This window comes from Mobula birostris, chromosome 30, assembly GCF_030028105.1.
Source record: "Mobula birostris isolate sMobBir1 chromosome 30, sMobBir1.hap1, whole genome shotgun sequence".
Taxonomy (NCBI): domain Eukaryota; kingdom Metazoa; phylum Chordata; class Chondrichthyes; order Myliobatiformes; family Myliobatidae; genus Mobula; species Mobula birostris.
In genome coordinates this window covers 15,116,888-15,137,521 of record NC_092399.1, presented here as the reverse complement: position 1 = coordinate 15,137,521, position 20,634 = coordinate 15,116,888, and the positions used below count along the sequence as shown (strand labels likewise).

Below are 20,634 nucleotides of genomic sequence, written 5' to 3'. Positions count from 1 at the left end.
TATACATTAAATCAAAATAGTCACCTGTTGAGGATGAGAGTTAATAGAATTTTTAGAAGCTTTCTCCTCTTCCGATGACTCATATTGAAATAGGCACCATCTACAAAGCCCTCAGAGTCAAAGAAGTGCAAGCCAATAGAATTCAAAGGTCACCTGAAGGGGTAACCAATCAGGAGCAAAGCAAGCGAACGGTTGTGGGGAGGGGAGGGCGCTATATAAACATGAGCACTGACAGAGAGAAACACCAACAACTACGCACTGAGGATGTCACATCAACTGGTGATGAAATATCTGCAAGCCAGTTGCCAAGTTCACCAAACACCATGACATCAAACTCTAGAGATAATATCAGTTAAATGAGCACGTATTCTGACCTGATGCTGACTCAGCGGCACAATCAGGATCCTGAATAATAAATTAAACAGTCAATCGCTGGTCACCACGCAACCAGACATTGTCAAACAGCAAATCAAATAATTCACAGTTCAAAGTAAATTTTACTATCAGAGTACATGTATGTCACCATATGCAACCCTGAGATTCTTTCCTGTGGGCATATTCAGCTAATAGTAACTATACAATAGTATCAATTAAAGGTAGAGTGCAGAAGACACAAAACTATGCAAATGAAAATATAAATTAATAGCAATAAATAACAGGAACATGAGATAATGAGATAGAGTCCTTAAAGCAAGATCATTGGTTATGGGAACATCTCAATGGATGGGCAAGTGAGTGCAGTTATCCCCTTTTGTCAAGAGGTGACGGTTGTGAAAATCCATTCCATGTTTGACCAGCAGAAGGAGCAGATTGTTGATGGCCTACTCCAGGTGAATATTTGTAACCATAATCAGTCTTTATACATTGGATTTTGAACTGGTGACTTTTTCTATTTGAAACTTAAAAAAAAATAATGAATATAAACAGGTGCAGACAAATTACACTTTTGCAGGTTAAAAATCACATTCATAAAAGTTGAGGATTTGGCAAAGCAATTTGGTAAAGAATAGATTTCTTAATTAGTAAATTGCACATAAATATCTTCATTGTATGTGCAATGCTAAAATAATTGAACACTTTTCTACCAGCCACGTGTCAATTATGTGTCAAATATTACTTATCATATTGGAGGAATAATTGAGTAATTCTGCAAGTCTCCAAACTCCATTCATTGGTTATGAGGTTAAATTCAAAATTTGGTCTAACATTTTTTGGGTTATTTATGATAAATCAATGGTCTATAGGCATTAAAGCATTTATGATATAATTTATGATACATGAATTATTATTCTGAAGTTAAACTAGGGATGTAGTCTTTTGAAACAAAAAAATCCGTTTTTCTTTTGGCTAACATTTTTTATCCAAAGTTTAATTTTTATTCCTTGCAAATGTGAGAGACAGCAGATCACAAATGATCAGCTAGTCCACACATATTAAATAAATATATTGCATTCTGAGATTTAAGTTCTGTTCTGGATTAGTACTTCCGAAAGTATGCTGTTAAATCTATAATTAGGCAACTTTGAGGAATGCTTATTTCAGAATTAATTATGAATCCTTTGTCGTTAAAAATGTGTCTTCTCCAGGTGATCGCATAAACCAGCTTCAAACAACTCTGGCCAGTTCTCAGCAGTTTCAGCAAACTTTCGATGAGCTCAAGCTGTGGCTGGATGGGAAATGCAGCGAGCATACACAGAAACCTCTCGTGTCTGCAAACCTTGACACTTTACAATCCCAAATAAGTGAACAAGAGGAGTTCCAAAAAAGTCTGAATCAGCATTCGGGTTCTTACGAGATGATCCTGGCTGAAGGAGAGTCCCTAGTTCGAAGTGCCCAAACAGGTGAAGAAAAGACGGGTCTTCAGAGTCAGTTGTCAGCTCTTAAAGGACAGTGGGATGAGCTGTGGAAGCAGGCAGCAAGTAGACATTCTAAGCTGAAAGACTGTGTTCAGAAAGCACAGAAGTACAGACAGTACATGGAAGACCTGCTCCCATGGGTAGAAGAATGTGAATTGAAGGTGAAAGAACTGGAGATCACCATTGACCCAACACAGTTGAACTCCTCTTTAGCTAATGCAAAAGATCTACAACACGATGTGGACAAACGTCGCTCATTGCTGGAGATGATGAATGCTGCTGCAGACGTTCTTGTTGATTCCTGTCAGGTGGATGAAGAAGATATCAGAGATGAGAAAACGGACATAAACCAGAGGTTGGACCGTGTTACAGAGCAACTTCAAGTCAAAAGTGAATCAATTGAAGAAATGGCCCAAAGACTGAAAGAATTCCAAGACTCCCTGAAAAGTATTCAGTTAAAACTTGATGGTGCAAAACAACAGCTCGAAATCTATGATGCTCTTGGATCACAGGCCTGCAGTAATAAGAACTTGGAGAAGCTGAGGACTCGTCAGGAAGCTCTTCAGATCTTAGCGTCCCAGGTAGAATATCTGAGAGACCTGGCTCGAGGACTTGCAGAGGATGCCCCTGATGGTGCAGATTCATCACAGCTCCTTCAGCAGGCGGAATTAGTTCAGCAAGAGTATGGCGATGTAAAGCAGAGGGTGGATGAAAGCTGTCTGGCAATGGAAAACAGACTTCAAGGAATTGGTCATTTCCAGAACCGTACTCGGGAAATGTTTTCACGTCTTGCTGACTTGGATGATGAGCTGGACAGCATGAGTCCCATTGGGAGAGACGTGGACAGCCTGCAGTCGCAGACTGATGATGTTAGGCAGTTTATGAGCAAGCTTAAAAAACTGAAGAAAGATATTGAGACTTCAGAAGAAGAATGCAAACAGATGCTGGAGGTGGAAGGCAGTCCAGACCTACAGGGACTGAAACGAGAGCTCGAAGCCTTGAACAAACAGTGTGGTAAACTACTTGAACGTGGAAGAAACAGACAAGAACAAGTGGAGGTGACCGTGGGACGCGTTGAAGATTTCTATGAAAAACTCAAAGAATTAAATAATCTTCTTACCAAAACTGAAGAGGGTGAAGAATTGCAAGGCAATGTGGGTACAGAAGTTGATATCATCAATCAGCAGCTGGCAGACTTTAAGGTAAGATTTGCTTACCTTCACCTGTTGCAGTTTTCTGAATTTCCCTAAGTGAGAAGCAATTAATAACTTTGTTTCAAACTTTATAGTTGTTTGAAATGCTATTCAAATATATGCCTTTATGTATATACATTTATGCACTGTGTTTTGCCTATAACAGACAGAATCTTAGTCTCAGTAATTATGCTGTAGAGTTTTTGTGACATTGTCCTGCAATGAAAAGCATATACCTGTCAAAGCCAGTTATTCCAGTTGGCTGGAACTTCAGGTCTTGGTGGTGTGTATCACCTGGATATTGTGGAGGGGAAATTTGCAGAAGAGATGTGAATGTTACCTCATAGCTTGGACTGGTGTGGATGACGCTGGTGGGAGGTCGAAGAAAATACTTGAGGGAAGGCAGGAACAGCCTTTTGAGAGGACATGGGCTGGAAGCAGCAATTTGCTAGAAGAGAAGAACAACACTTGGAAACTGGGGGGTGAAAACTAAAACAAGAGGGCAGAAAGAAAGAAATCACAGAAGTAGCTGTTGCTGACGCAGTATTATGTTTTAGGAGTTTGGGATTTTCAGCAGGTATTACCACTGGGTGGTGGGGTCAAGATTCAACTCTGTCAAAGGAGGTGTAAGGCGCTGCTTCCCTCTGCTAGCCTGTAGACCACCCTTGGGCAAGGTGTAACACCTATTTAGCCCCCCCCCCCGATCAGGGTCACATGAAACCATGGAAGCAGGTTGGTGGATGGTCGTACGAGCAACCAGTGCGTATCACAAGTCCTGGTGATGCGACCACTGACGCCAGGCAGACAATCCCTGAGAAGTATTTATAATGGTTGGGGTCACCCGTCTTGTAAAGACACTGCCCAGAAGAAGGCAATAGCGAACAACTTCTGCAGAAAAATTGGCCATGAATAATCATGGGATAGATGGAACACCATGTTTGCCTACGTCATACGACACGACATATAATGATGATAATTTTCACATTTCACTTATTCCTTGAGTTAACATTATTGAAACTGGCCATCTTTTCAATTGTTTGCATGATTTTTTTGTTCTTTCTCTTGCACACCGAGTGTTGGTCTTTCATTTTTTTTTCTTTATTGGGGTTCTTCTGGATTTCATGCTCTGTGGCTGTCTGTAAGCAAACAAATCTCAAGGTTGTGTAACTTATACATTCTTTGAATCTAGAGAGACCAAGATTTCACTTTGTAGCCTATATTCCTTTATTTAGTTTTGAAGACTCTGTACCCTTCACTAAGTCATACCTACCAGAGCTTGCTTGATTCATATGGGCCAAATGCTTTTGCAATTTGCTGGAATTAATTTGTATGTGAGCTAGAAGCCGACTGAGTCTACATTGCCTATAATGGCTCCTGGCACATTCTCATCAGTCCTATCTCCTCTCTTTTTCAGAATCAAGTTTAATATTTCCGGCATGTGACGTGAAATTTGTTAACAGCAGCAGCAGTTCAATGCAATACATAATCTAGCAGAGAGAAAACAAAATAAAATAATAATAATAATAATAAGTAAATTAATTATAGTATACGTATATTGAATAGATTAAAAATCATGCAAAAACAAAAGTACTATATATTTTTAAAAGGTGAGGTAGTGTCCAAAGATTCAAAGATTCAAAGGAATCGGATGGAAGAGGGGAAGAAGCTGTTCCTGAATCGCTGAGTGTGTGCCTTCAGGCTTCTGTACCTCCTACCTGATGGTAACAGTGAGAAAAGGGCATGCCCTGGGTGCTGGAGGTCCTTAATAATGGATGCTGCCTTTCTGAGACACCGCTCTCTAAAGATATCCTGGGTACTTTGTAGGCTAGTACCCAAGATGGAGCTGACTAGATTTACAACCTTCTGCAGCTTCTTCCGGTCCTGTGCAGTAGCCCCTCCATACCAGACAGTGATGCAGCCTGTCAGAGTGATCTCCACGGTATAACTATAGAAGTTTTTGAGTGTATTTGTTGACATGCCAAATCTCTTCAAACTCCTAATAAAGTATAGCTGCTGTCTTGTCTTCTTTATAACTACATCAATATGTTGGGACTGGGTTAGATCCTCAAAGATCTTGACACCCAGGAACTTGAAGCTGCTCACTCTCTCAACTTCTGATCCCTCTATGAGGATTGGTATGTGTTCCTTCATCTTACCGTTCCTGAAGTCCACAATCAGCTCTTTTGTCTTACTGACATTGAGTGCCAGGTTGTTGCTGTGGCACCATTCCACTAGTTGGCATAGCTTACTAATGTATGCCCTCTCGTCACTACCTGAGATTCTACCAGCAATGATCGTATCATCAGCACATTTATAGATGGTATTTGAGCTATGCCTAGCCACACAGTCATGTGTATATAGAGAGTAGAGCAGTGGGCTAAGCACACACCTCTGAGGTGCGCCAGTGTTGATCGTCAGCGAGGAGGATATGTTATCACCAATCAGCACAGACTGTGGTCTTCCGGTTAGGAAGTTGAGGATCCGATTGCAGAGGGAGGTACAGAGGCTCAGGTTCTGCAACTTCTCAATCAGGATTGTGGGAATGATGGTATTAAATGCTGAGCTATAGTCGATGAACTGCATCCTGACATGGGTGTTTGTGTTGTCTAGGTGGTTGAAAGCCATGTGGAGAGCCATTGAGATTGTATCTGCCGTTGACCTATTGTGGCGATAGGCAGATTGCAATGGGTCCAGGTCCTTGCTGAGGCAGGAGTTCAGTCTAATCATAACCAACCTCTCAAAGCATTTCATCGCTGTCGATGTGAGTGCTACCAGGCGATAATCATTAAGGCAGCCCACATTATTATTCTTAGGCACTGGTATAATTGTTGCCTTTTTGAAGCAAGTGGGAACTTCTGCTTGTAGCAGTGAGAGGTTGAAAATGTCCTTGAATACTCCTGCTAGTTTGTTGGCACAGGTTTTCAGAGCCTTACCAGGTACTCCAGGACCTTCTGCCTTGCAAGGGTTCACTCTCTTTAAAGACAGTCTAACATCGGCCTTTGAGACGGAGATCACAGGGTTATCAGGTGCAGCAGGGATCTTCACAGCCGTAGTTGTGTTCTCCCTTTCAAAGCGTGCGTAGAAGGCACTCCTACTTCAGTTGAGTAGTTCAGTTTAAATCTTGGATATTTTTCATGCCCTTTTCCAAAATTGCTTTAAATTGGATAAAATTATAATCACCAAAATTCACTACCTGCCCTCCTGCATTTCCCACAACTGGAACCAGCACTGTCCCATACGTGATCCAAATGTCAGAAGCATTATTTCACCTTTCAGGACTTGGGCATTTGCCGTCTTCATTGCTGAAGCTATGTCCTTGACATTGCATTAATGACAAAAAAAATACTTGAATCAAAGTTGATTTTGTGTTCATTGGCAACTCTGCTGACTAGCTTTCCATTCTGTTGTAGATAGACTGATTGCTACAACTTTTCCACTTTTGGACTCTGACCAAAGTAGTTTTGGCAAAAACTGTAAGGTTTAAGAAGGGCCTCTTTACACATCTCTTGTCCGGATCCTAGGTGATACTGACGTCATAGATATAGCATAACAAATTACTCTCTCAGAAGAATGCAGCATGCCCTAAAAAAATTTGAGAAGGACAAAAATTGTACCTAACACCCAAATAAGAATTCTCACTGATCATGCATGCAGTTCATTTGGAGGGAAACATTAATTTAGATTAATGAAGCAGTAACGTTCAATCTTACCTATCTCAGTGAACGTGGAAGAAGATTTATTGAAAGAATGCTTCTTTAAATATACTGAAAATGACCATGAAACCAATTGCTGCGAAACCAGATTTTCTTCAGTCCATGCTGTTGGGCAACAATTCCTGAAAAATTAAGACAATAAGACATAGGAGCAGAATTAGGCCATTTGGCCCATCGAGTCTGCTTCGCCATTCAGTCATGGCTGATCCTTTTTTCTATGTCCTCCTCAACCCTATTTTCCGGCCATCTCCCTGTAACCTTTGATGCCGTGTCCAGTCAAGAACCTATCAATCTCTGCCTTAAATACACCCAACAATCTGGCCTCCACAGCTTCATGTGGTAACAAATTCCTCAAATATATCACACTCTGATTAAATAAATTTCTCCACATCTTTTTTTAATTGACACCTCTCTATCCTGAGGCTGCGCCCTTTTGTCCTAGAGTCCTCCATTGTGGAAAACATCCTTTCCACATCTACTCTGTCTGTCTCGGCTTTTCAACATTCGAAAGGTTTCAGTGAGACCCCCCCCCCCCCCCACCATCACAATCCTAAATTCCAGTGACTACAAACCCAGAGCTATCAAATGTTCCTTGTATGATAACCTTTTCATTCCTGGAATCATCCTTGTGAACCACCTTTGGGCTCTCCAATGCCAGCACATCTTTTCTTAGATGAAGAGCCAAAACTGTTGACAGTACTCAAAGTGAGCCTCACCAGTGCCTTATAAAGTCTCAGCATAACATCCCTGCTCTTGTATTCTAGACCTCTTGAAATTAATGCTAACATTGCATTTGCCTTCCTCACCACTAACTCAACCTGCAAGTTAACCTTTAAGGTGTTCTGCACAAGGACTCCCAAGAACCTTTGCATCTCAAATTTTTGGATTTTCTCCCTGTTAAGAAAATAGTATACACATTCATGACCATGCATCTTCCAACATTGTATTTCATTTCTTGCCTATTCTCCTAATCTGTCTTAAGCCCTTCTACAGCTTGCCCGTTTCTTAACAACTTTTTTATATTTGGGTCAAGGAGGATGCTTATTCATCTTCAAGAAGACCACAACGACAACAAGCACCTCTTATCCATTGTTGTAGAAAAGGGAGAATGTTGCAATCAATGTTTGTAGTTGAAAAGTAGATATTTCTTCATTCTACAAAGCTGTATGAGCAACTAATTACTGTGATTTCCCAAATTTCAAAAGTTCAGAGTAAGTTTATTATCAAAGTACATATATGTCACCATATACAACCCTGGGGTTCAATTTCCTGTGGGCATTCTCAATAAATTCATAGTAGAATAATAACCTTAACGTTGTCATTGAAAGACCTCGCCAACTTGGGCGTTCAACCAATGTGCAAAAAACAACAAACTGTGCAAATACAAAAGGAAATAATAATAATAATAAATAAATAAGCCATAAATATTGAAGACATGAGATGAAGAGTCCTTGAAAGTGAGTCCATTGATTGTGGAAATACTTCAATGATGGGACAAGTGAAGTTAACTCCTTTGGTTCATTAGCCTGATGATGGAAGGGTGGTAACTGTTCCTGAACCTGGTTGTGTGAGTTCTCACCACCTTCCTGATGGCAGCAACGAGAAGAGAGCATGACCTGGGTGGTAGGGGTCCTTGATGGATGCTGTGACAGCACTTCATGTAGATGTGCTCAGTGGTGGAGAGGGCTTTACCTGTTATGGACTGGGCCATACCCACTACTTTTTGTAGAATTTTGTTTCTGTACCAGACTGTGATGTAGCCAGTCAATATACTCTCCACCACCCATCTATAGAAGTTTGTCAAAGTTTTAGATGTCATGCCAAATCTATGCATACACCTAAGGAAGTAGAGGCACTGCCGTGCCTTCTTCATGATTGCACTCGTGCTGGGCCCTAGACAGATCCTCTGAAATGATAACACCAAGGAATTGAAAGTTGCTGACCTTGTCCACATCTGATCCTCTGAGGACTGGCTCATAGAGCTCTGGTTTCCTCCTGAAGTTAATAATCATCTCCTTGGTCTTGTTGACATTGAGTAAAGAGGTTGTTGTTGAGTGAGAAGTTGTAAGTAGTTATCTAGCAAATATTAATGTAGAAACTTCTGTTTTCACAACGATTGAAAGAGCCTTCTTATATCACAAGATATTAAATTTCTGTATCCTTTTTGTAATAAATAGGGGGGAAATCCATTTCTGTCTATTGTCACATACAAGGAAAAGGACATCTCAGAGGACGAAAAAGGAAAGATGTTTAATTAAATTTAACATCTGATTTGTCTCAGTACATACTTAACATCCTATAAATAGGCTGTTATTAGGAAAAATAATGTTAAATTTGTATGGCAGTTTCAGAAAGGATCATTGTTCCTGCCCAGAATGTTTGCTGATGACTTGTGCAGAGGGCTGAAAGTCGAAATCTTTGTTTCAGACTTTGGGTCTGCCCTATTCTTATGGGGAAGGGGACGAGAATGAGGGGATGCTTATCACTGACATGAGTAGTTTCCATTCAGAATGTTCCCCTGCTGCATCTAATGATATGGTAATAAATTAGCAAACATACTACAAGACCTCCTTTGTGTCAGAATTACATCATGTCTTTCTTCCACATACTTTTACAAACTTCTGCAATACTCTGGTGAGTGGATTGATAACACTTCACAGAGAAAAGAACAATTTTTCTTTCATGCAACAAATTAATTTACAGAGAATTTCCCCAGGAATGGTCAGCAATTCTTTGCATGACTGGTGGCTTTATCCCACTTAATTTCCATATGGTTTGGGATTCCCGCACAGCAGACCCAAACTGCTGCCTGCTGTTTGCCAGGGAATCTTCTATTATGCTCGAATGCTGAACACTGTATGGAGTCCAGCAATAGAGCACAATGTTATGGCAATTCTCCACCTCCTCAATGGTGGAGAATCCACTTGTGCAACCTGGAGCAGTTTGGGCCTGGTACAGGAACAGTGTCTCAGTTCATCTAAATGCAGAGCTATACCTGAAAAAACCATAAGACATGGGAGTAGAAGTAGACCACTCAGTCCATCGAGTCTGCTTTGCTATTCCATCATGGCTGATTTATTATCCCTCTCAACCCCATTCTCCTATCTTCTCTCCGTAACCTTTAACACCCTGACTAATCAAGAACCAAGAACCAACGGCTTTAAATACACTCAATGACTTGGCCTCCACAGCCATCCATGGCAATAAATTCCACAGATTTACCACCCTCTGGCTAAAAAAATTCCTCCTCATCTCTGTTCTAAATGGACATCCCTCTGAGGCTATGCCCTCTAGTCCTGGACTCACCCACTTTTGGAAACATCCATTCTATCTATTCTTTCAATGAGATTCCCCTCTGAATCTTATAAACTCCAGCAAGTACAAGCCTAGAGCCGTCAAATGCTCCTCATATGTTAACCTTTTCGTTCCCGGAATCATTCTCGTGAACCTCCTCTGGATCCTCTCCAGTGCCACCTCCTTTCTTAGATAAGTGGTCCAAAACTGCTCACAATACGCCAAGTGCAGCCTGACCAATGGTTTATAAAGCCTCAGCATCATGTCCTTGCTCTTATATTCTAGTCCTCTCAAAATGAATGCTAACATTGTATTTGCCTTCTTTACCACTGACTCAACTTGCAAGCTAACCTTCAGGGAATCCAGCATGAGGACTCCTAATCCCCTTTGCACCTCTGATCTTTTGAAATTTCTCCCAATTTAGAAAACAGTCCACACCTTTACTCCTTTTACCAAAGTGCATGACCATACACTTACCAACACTATAATTCATTTGCCACCTATTTGCCCATTCTCCCAATCTGTCTTAAGTCCTTCTGCAGGCTCCTTGCTTCCTTAACACTACTTGCCCCTCCGCCTATTTTTGTGTCATCTGCAAAGTTGGCCACAAAGCCATCAATTATGTCATCCAAATTGTTGACATACAGTATAATGCGTAAAGAAGCAGTCCTAATACTGACCCCTGCAGAACATCACTAGTCACAGGTAGCCAACCAGTATGGAAGCCCCTTCTCTTCCCACTCTTTGCCTCCTGCCAATTAGCCAAACTTCTATACATGTTAGCATCTTTCCTGTTATACCACATGCTCCTGTTGTTAAGCAGCTTCATATGCAACACCTTGTCAAAGGCCTTCTCAAAATCCAACTACACAACATCCACTGGCTGTCCTTTGTCTATCCTGCCTGTTATTTGCTCCACGAATTCCAACAAATTTGCCAGGTAAAATTTCCCCTTTAGGAAACCATGCTGACTACCGCCTATTTTGTCTCGTGCCTCAAGTACTCTGAAACTCGTCCTTAATAGCGGACTAGAGCATCTTCCCAGCCACTGATATCAGGCTATTGTAATTCACATCCCACATCCTGACTATTGTTTGTGGGACCTGTATTGAACTCCCATCAGGGTCTTTTCACCTTTGCAGTTTCTTAAATTTACTCAATAAAGATTCCATTTCTTCCAAACCTATATCATTTCTTATGAAGGATTCCATTTTATTTTACCAACAAAGCCACTCCACCCGCTCTGCCTACTTGCCTGTCCTTTTGATATAATGTGTATCCTTGGATGCTGAGCTCCCAATCGTGATCTTCTTTCAGCCATGACTCCGTGATGGCCACAATGTGTCATATGTCATACAATGTCAATGCTAATCTTTCTAACTGCACTATAAGATCATCCACCTTATTCTTTATACTGTGTGCATTCAAATATAACATTTTCAGTCCTGTATTCATCACCCTTTTCAATTTTGCCCCCATGTTACACTTCAGCCCATCCCTCTGACTACAATTTTGCCCTGTCATCTGCCTGACCTTCTTCGCAGTCTCATTACACACTGCATCGGCAACATAAGTTATCCATTGGTAAATTTGAACCTCAACTATTTAATGTTTTGTAAATATTCTTGTGCTTTAATTTTAATATTTTTAGTGCATGACTACTGTGTGTTTTTGAATGTGAATATTTTGAAACTTCAGCTACAGGTGTCAAAGTTTTTATGAGCTGTTTGCTCTGTAAAGGCACTGGGTATCTTGCTAAGGATGGAACAATGTTTGTCACGCAGTTTTTTTTCTCAGGGGACATGCACTAAATGCTTTCTTAATGCAGAGAACAATGATGGTTCAAGGGCCTGGCCAGTATTTGCAAATTCTGGACCGCTATTATGTCCCATACTTATTCAACAGACCTTTTTCTCCTTATGTACGGGCAAACTACAAACGTAATAGCATGCTGACTCTTCTGAGCTCACTAAAAAAATGTAGATTTCAAAATAAGATTATTATCAAAGGACAAATATTTCACGATATACTACTTGGAGATCATTTCCTTGCAGGCATTCACAGTAGAATTGAGAAATATAATAGAATGAATGGGAAAAAAACATTACAGACGACCAGTATGCAACAGGAATACAAAGTGCACATAAACAAATAAATAATACAGAGACTCTCTGATCAAGCAACATCTCACTGCCTTTTCTCTGGCCCATTATCCTTTCTGATGTGTAATTTCAATCAGAGTATAAAATGAAGAATTAATTTTATAGAGGAATTTAAAAACAAGTTATCAACTTTATTTAATCTGAAGTTTAAAGGGAGTCTGAATTTTCCTGGTATATTTGTCAGTGCCTTTTACTTGGAGCCGTAAATAATCCTGAAACTGTGATTGCAAAGACTGCAGTTGGTCATACTTAACACTTCCCAGGATTCTGTTGACACGGTAGCTTACAGCATGAAGGGAGACCATTTGATCCATCCTGCTGGTGCTAGCTTAGCACTGTGAATAGTGTTATTTAGCTTACTTCCTTGCCTTGGGCATTTATTAATAAGCAGCTGCCCAATTCCTTTTTAAAATTATTTATGGATCAGCTTGCACCACCTTTTCAATTAAATATTCTTGATCTTGATATCCGTATTTCCAGCGAACTCATTTTAGACCCCTTTGTTCCAAGGAAAGTTAAACTGGGCTAGAATACGTCTTAAATCTGCATACAGCTGGTAACTGTCACTTGAACTAATAGAGCTGCTTTGGGGAAGATTTGCCCTTGAGTTGTCATAGAGTTAATTCATGCAAGTACCACATATCTCTAATGACCATTGTGCTGCTAAAAGTAAACACCTGGGGCAGGGATTATGGTTGCCGGGGCCGACCACCTTGTTGCTCCCAGAGGAAGGATGAGCTTCTCTTGGGGTAGGAGGATATTAGGTTATATTTTAGCTGCTTGAGGACTCAGGAGTGGACCATTTTACTAAGACAGGAGCTGACCTTCAATCTCTGCAGAAGGCCTGCTGTTAAGGTGAAAATTGAGAACCAAAATAAATATTGCACTGTAGCAGCATTTTCATACATTGCACATGAACTGATGTCACTGCTCTGTGTGTATTAATGTGTCATACACAAAGAGGTCTACGCTACAAATTATGTGAGCAAGTAATGCGTCCACAGGAGTCCGCGTTTACCTTGTAGAAATAGTTTCACGTAAAATTTCAAAAACATCACGAGAATTCTAGCTGGCTGCATCACTGTCTGGTATGGGGGGCGGTGTTGGCGACTGCACAGGATTAGAATAAGCTGTGGAGACTGGTAAACCTAGTCAGCTCCATCATGGGCACTAGCCTCCGTAGAATCCAGGCCATCTTCAAGCAGTGAAACCTCAAAAAGGTGACCCCCCACCGTCCCCAATCGCCCAGGACGTGCCCTGTTCTCATTGCTCATTCAGGAGAGAAGTATTAGAAGAAGGCACACATGCAATATGATTCAGGAACAGTTTCTTCCCATCTACCATCAATTTCTGAATGGATATTGAACCCATGCTAATTACCTCACTACTTTTTTTTAATTTCAGTGTTTGCACTACATATTTAACTATTAACTATTTAAGTATATGTACTTCTTGTAATTCAGTTTTTTCTATTATTATGTACTTCATTGTACTGCTGCTGCAAAGACAATCAATTTCACAATTTATGCCAGTGATATTAAACCTAATTCTGATTCAGAAAATTTTGAACTCTTGTTAGAATTTCTCAACACTGACCTTTCCAATCATTCTTTTATAACTGAAGATCCTCATTCCAAGTGACATGGTAGAAACCATCTCCCTCCTCTTCAGTCTGTACCATTTGTTTAAATGAGCAGAAGAAATGTTTTCAGAGGTGTGTATTTATAATTTCAAATGAGAATTGTTAATGTATTATTGAGGTTCTTTAGCTGAAGGCATTGTCCGTAGGTACCTTGTAAAACTGGATGGTGATATTACCGAGAACACTTCCAGTTACCTGCAACTAATTTAAATTGCATTAATTCCATTAATGAGCAGCTGGGCCAAGCTAGCTAGTTATTCTCTTTTAAAATAGCATGCAGAATCTGTCACCTGTCTTCAGCTATTTGTGTTCCTCCCCAATTCTTGACATAGCAGTCGGTGTCTGGAGTTCTGCAGCTCTACGCCTGTTGTCTCAACACCCCTCCCTTTGGAAGCATGGGCTTGAATGTCATGGCTTTGCTATTTTTAAGAAATGATGCAGAGTAGAGAGCATTTAACAGCCGCCTTAACGGGCTCTCATTTTTTAAAAAATTAAATGTATCCGTGATTGAAGTATTATAAAACTTGCATTCCTTTCTCATGTTTATTATGGGATTTTCACTTTTCTGGACTTACTTTTCTCATAATTATCCTGCTCCTTTTCTGTCGGCATTCCCTGAGGACTGCTACCACAGGTGTAGTTGCTTTTCCGTGCCTTGCCAAAGTGTAAGCCCCAGACAGTAATTGTTAGCGGGCTATTGAAGTACGTGGCACGTCATGGTATTGACTAACTTGACAATCGATACTGGCATCCACATACTCGTCCTCATTGTAGATCAGGGAGTAACTATGCTTTGGGCATCTTTATCTGTCTGTTTCCCCTTCCCTAAGCCATGGAAGTCAAGCCCAGTTGTAGGTACTTTGTCAATAGGCTGGGTGACATCTGCTAGCTTATTTCAGAGCACAGATTACACTGGGGCTTTCACGGACTGTGTGAAGCAGCTATTCAGAGCACGAATAACTGAATTGAAAGGAAATCTCACATCTGCGTCTTTTTTCCAAAATGCAAGCTTTAAACAATGTCTAGACTTAATACAGTAGTTAATAAATTGAGAAGTTATCACATATTCTAAATATCCAGTTTCATTTGACACAGTTAAGCATTACCACTCAGTTACATAATCAAGACAATTGGTCAGGAATAATATCTTTTCACATCTAAAAAGACAATCTTGAACTTTATTTATTTGTTTGTTTGTTTATTTATTGCGATACAGCATGGAATAGACCCTTCCGGCCTTTTGAGCCACACCGCCCAGCAACCCCTGATTGTCCTAGCGTAATCACGGGACAATTTACAATGACCAATTAACCTACCAACCGGTACGTCTTTGGACTGTGGGAGGAAACCCACACGGTCACGGGGAGAACATACAAAACTCCTTACAGTCAGCGGCGGGAATTGGACCCAGTTCACTGGTACTGTAAAGAATTGTGTGAACACCGTTGTAAGAAGCTTTTCAACCAAAAATAATTATGTGATTGTGCTGGGGAAGAAAAGTTTAATTTCATAATTTAATAACCTTTATTTCTTCGTATTCACTGCCTGCTTAAAGCCAGCTGGTGGTGTAGTGGTATCTGCACCGGACTTTGGGGTGAGTGGTCCTGGGTTTGAATCCAGCTGGCTCCCTGCATGCTTTCTATCCATGCTGCATTGAGCATCAAGCTAACAACTCAGCCACAAGAATAAAAGCAGGTAAATGCTAAAAAGAAACAGCAAGGTTGCCGCCCAATGCGCCATAAGGTACGCAAAGGGACAACAGTTGCCTGCTTAAACAAAGGCGGTGCTGGGAGCGGCAATATTGCTTGTTAAAATAATTACTGCTTATAAACGTAATGGCTCATCTCTGTCAGAAGCCAAATATTCCCCTTGTAGGACTTTGTCTTGACAAAATGCTGCTAAATTATAAGGGAAATAATTTAATAGTTAAATGATCCACAAGGACAAATAGCTTATTAACTTATTCTAGGCTCGTTTGATATTAACCAATGTTGGAAACTAATTTGAAAAGGATAAATTATTTTTATGTTGCAATAAGTAAAATAACAGCTTGTCATGAACAGACATGTTCTTCATTTGACATCTACCAACCATCTTAAAACTGCTGCCATAAGCATTTCTCTAGCACAATTGTCCTTTTTCAAATAAGCTTTGTTCTACATAGATTTTTAAATTAAATGGCTTCTAAGGGAGCGCTGCGGTAGTGCAGTGGTTAGCACAACGCTTTACAGCACAGGCAACCCGAGTTCAAGTCCCGCTGCTGCCTCTAAGGAGCTTGTATGTTCTCACCGCATGGGTTCCGGTTTCCTCTCGCGGTCCAAAGACCGACTGAGTGGGAGATTAATTGGTCATTGTAAATTGTCCTGTGATTAGGCTAGTGGGATTGCTGAGTGACACAGCTCAGAGGGCCTATTCCACACTGTATCTCAATAAATAAATCAAAATAAAAAGAGTATTTTATTCTGCGGTAAATTCCCTCATTACATTTAATTGCTTATGGCATCGGAATACTATATGTTTTAAATCACTCTACTTGCTAATCGGGTCACAATATTCAACTGAAGAGCAGTACACAAGAGCTCTACCAGTTTATAAATAGAAATGTTGTGAAATTGGCTGCCTTGACATGTTGATGCCGTGCAGGATTGGTATTCTTGTTTCAAATGCAACTTCATAACAGCAGTAACAATTGTTGTGTGAAGTTGCTCAGTGAGGCATTCCGCCAGCATTATCAGCGACCAGTCATCCATGTAGCACCATGTGAGTTGAGGTTAAACTATCTGCATTTGCTATACTGTGGTGTCACTTCTCATAAACTTTGCAGGCCAGAGGATTAAACTATTTTGGCAGTCTACTTGGATAGGTTGTTTCCAAATAGGAATGTTTCTTCATATCATTCCAGTCATCTGCTAAATATTTTGTCTATTTATTTGAGGTGTTCCGCAACAAAGGTTTTTGCACATGGGCTTATTTAAGTTCTTCAGTCTTTCTAAAGTTATATATAAATCGATGTTAAACTCTCCATTTGAATAGCATGTGTCCAACTACCATCTTAAAGATTTATTACAAATACATACATTAACAGTTTGCATGCAACAGCAGCCACACCCCAGTACATCGCTTCAACAGGCAGGCTAAACCAGATGAGGGTAGCTGCTGGGCCTCATACCCCTGTGAGATAGAGATTTGCCTGTCCTAGCATGTGAAGACAGCTGCAGCAGACTGGATAGATGAGATCAATGGTGAGATCCAACATCCAGGAAGGCGGTTCTGCAATGCTTCGTGGAGAGCGAAGATCATGACAAGGCACAGAAGAAGTCATGGTCATCCACTGCAACCAAGGAGGATCCCAGTTTGTGGTGACTACTTGTACCAATGAACCCAAACTTCCAAAGTCAAGAGAGTGGAACTCCTCAGTGCAATGGCTCCCGCACAGGTCTCCTATCATTGTTGGATATGGCGGACATCCAGCACACGCAACTGTGTATCGTCATTTCTGAAGCACCAAAGTTTCAGTCTTGGCCCTCACTTCGGCATATACTGTGCAAGTGTTATTATTTTAAATAGGTGCTCGGGATTTCTTATTACTGATGGAAAAATGCAACCTGAATGATATTTAGTGAACTCCTTGATCCTGACCTTGAGTAGAGTTTGCACGGTCTAACTCTGAGCATAGAATGGAGGTTGGTAATTGATACATATAGTCTTAATCTGTGGGGAAAAAAGCACAGATTGTAAACATGGCTCAATTCAGACTATGTAATGTAGTAGGCTGATGGAATTAATGTTTATGACAGTTTGCATAATGCCTTTGATTTCAGTTTTTTGAGTGTTTTAATAGCTGAACTATGCTTGATTTAAGACTAGATGTCAGGCAATAAAGACCACAGCTTTATTACTGCTAGCATCCTTTATTCACCTGCTCACTAATCAACCCAGTCCCATGAGAAAAAGCTAATACTACCCCAAATTTTGAGATGATTTACGATTTTCATCTCCCTCCCTTCTTCTCACAAATATTTGTGTGAGTACGGTTTGAGTGCCCCTTATCCGAAATTCCAAATGACGCTGACCTGACATCACAATGGAAAACTCCACAAGGCGCTGGGAGGGTTCCCAGGCAATGCACAGGTCTGTGTGCACCACAGACAGTTCTGAGAAATGACCTCGTATGTGTAATGAACAGAAGTTAATGAAAAATAGAAGAATGCTGCAGAAAACAAAAAAAAATGAAGATCTTGAATGTATATTGTAAGAGTGGATTTGTCAGCATCGGAGTGAGCATATGCCACATAATGGCATACTGATTATGAAGCAAGTAAAGATCTATCACGATGAACTGCAGATCGAAGGCAATTGCAAATATTCAGTAGGCTGGTTGCAAAAAATTAAGGAAATACTACATTTTTAAAGATTTGTGGTGATATAGTGCTTGCTGGTCACGAAGCATCAGCAGCAAAGTCCATTGATGAGTTTGCTAACATTGTCACTGATGAAAATCTAACATGTGTTATGGCTACATCAGTACATATGTGTGATGAACAAGTGTGAGACAAAGACTGCTTGCCAGTAGCAAATAAATTCAGAGTCAGGAATGATAGGAGCCACTGACTGTCCATCTGGACGGACAAGGTCCTGATAGCTATTAAAAATATTATATAAAGCTGTATGTATAAGCTGTTCATATAATGTAAATGGATTTTGTGTTCAGACTTGTGTCCTATTCCCTTGGCATCTCATTATATAGATATTCCAAAATCTGAAATCTGAAACACTTCTGGCCCGAAGCATTTTGGATAAGGGCTGCTGAACCTGTATTCACTTCCCTCGAGCATCTGATCACTCGTTTGGTATCGTGTAGTAGGTCCAGAGGTAATGAATCATAGTAACAGGTCTTTGTCTTGCCAAGTTTGCACTGGCCAGCAAGTATCCAGTTACACCAATCGATCCTAACTTAAGGTCCAAGTACGTTCATTATCAAATTGTGTATGCAATATACATCTCTGAGATTCGTCTCCTCCAGACAGCCAGAAAACAAAGAAACACTATGAAAGCTGTTCAAAGAAAATCATCAACCCTTCTCTCCCCCCCAACACACACATATATACACACACACACACACACCCCCATGTAAACAGCAACAAGAATGTCAACCCCTCCCTCCCCCACGCAGCACAAAAAAAAATTAAACCACAAACCCAGAACTTCAGTACAATCCTCCGACAGCATGGAGGGAGCTTTCTTCCTTCCTCCCCTCAGCAGCAGCGAGCAAGGGGGGAGAGAGATAGACTGTTACATGCAGACACCTTCCTCTGGCAGCAACGAGCGAGAGGCTGGTAGACAGCACTGAACACCCGCTTACCTTCCGCACTCATCTCGATGTTCCACTCTTCCTCGGCACTTTAATCAGCAGGATCGGCGAGAAAGGGAGTCGGTCACGGGTCTGCACCGTATCTACAAGCTTTTCGGCCTTGAGGCTGCTCGCCTCCTGGAATCATCTTGGAGACAACAAAGCCCCAGATTGCTCAGTCAACCCAAAAACACACCTTCAAGCTGCAGATCACAGGCTCCAACAATACCAAAAACACATTTAAAAGAAAAAGAAGACATAAAAGAACTATGGACTATCTGGGATGTTCTCGATACCTTCCTGTCAACCCTAATTCTGCCACTCACTTGTATACTAAGGGCTAATTACAGCAGCCACGTAACCTACCATGCCACACAGAGCACTCAAAGGAGACTCACACAGTCACTAAGAAAAAGTGCAAACTTCACGTAGACAGCACCCATGGTGAAGATCAAAGCCAGGTGACTTGAGCTTGGAGGTGACATTTCTACTCACTACATGCTGTGGTGCTGCACCTGATCTTTTTTAGATCTTATCTCCATATTTTTCTATGTTTGCTCATGCACAGAAGATAAAGTCCAAAGTGAAAAGTGAAATTTTCAGGGTTGAAATATTCACTTTGCTTTGGAATATATTTAGAATTTCACCTGTTCTACATAATTTCCGTGAAGATTGTTGATGGCTACTAGTGCTGAAAGGGGGAAGTGTCTTTTTGTATTAAAACTATGTAGTTAAGTGAATGCAATTTTTGCTTTTGAAGTGGACAGAGCAACTCTTATTTATGATTACCCTGACAAAGTTTACCAGTCTGAGGGAATCCAGGAAATTTTATAAGCAACTAGTGATTTCAAAGTGAACAAGGAAAGTGATGCACTTAAATTTACCATTTACCATGTGTAAGTGGATGGTGCGATTTTAGTATCAAGAAATGTTAACTTTTCATTCAGGTTTTCATCATCTGATATTGTAATATGTCACAAAATAGATTCACAAACAATGAATGTGGAAGTTTGGAATACTCTCTTGTGAAAGTTATTTGTGTACTGTACTGCAAAGGCACTGCATTAATGAGCAAATGGAAGCAGTGCACCTGTGGAAACAAATAACAGATGAAAAAGGACCATTAAACTGCCTCAGAGACTGATTGAAAGTTGATGAGTGGATAAGGGACAGTAGTTATTCATTACAATTGAAGTTGAAATGTTGATCAGTTGAAAATTCAAAAAAAAAACAGCAGAATGTAGATATCTTTGTTGGAAAGGATTATAGTTCCCTGCAGGTTTGTGGGGACATAGTATTGTGTTTGTTTTTCTTTCAAGGGGGAAAATGTGTTATTATGTGTGCATAATAAAGAACTTCAGTTCCTAGTGGGTAATGCGAGGGGTTCACTTGGAACTGGAAGCTAGGATGGTGACCTGGTTGTG

The 20,634-nt window shown here is 40.6% G+C and overlaps 1 protein-coding gene across 21 annotated transcripts in view; it reads left to right on the top strand.

Moving 5' to 3' along the window:
- The window catches only part of macf1a (microtubule actin crosslinking factor 1a), a 590,515-nt gene that overhangs the window by 434,802 nt on the left and 135,079 nt on the right, over positions 1-20,634 (top strand). For all 21 annotated transcript variants that reach the window (XM_072247359.1, XM_072247356.1, XM_072247358.1 and 18 more), the window contains one exon: positions 1,587-3,058. In XM_072247359.1, the coding sequence (XP_072103460.1) occupies positions 1,587-3,058 (1,472 nt within the window). The remainder of the gene's footprint in view (positions 1-1,586; positions 3,059-20,634) is intronic.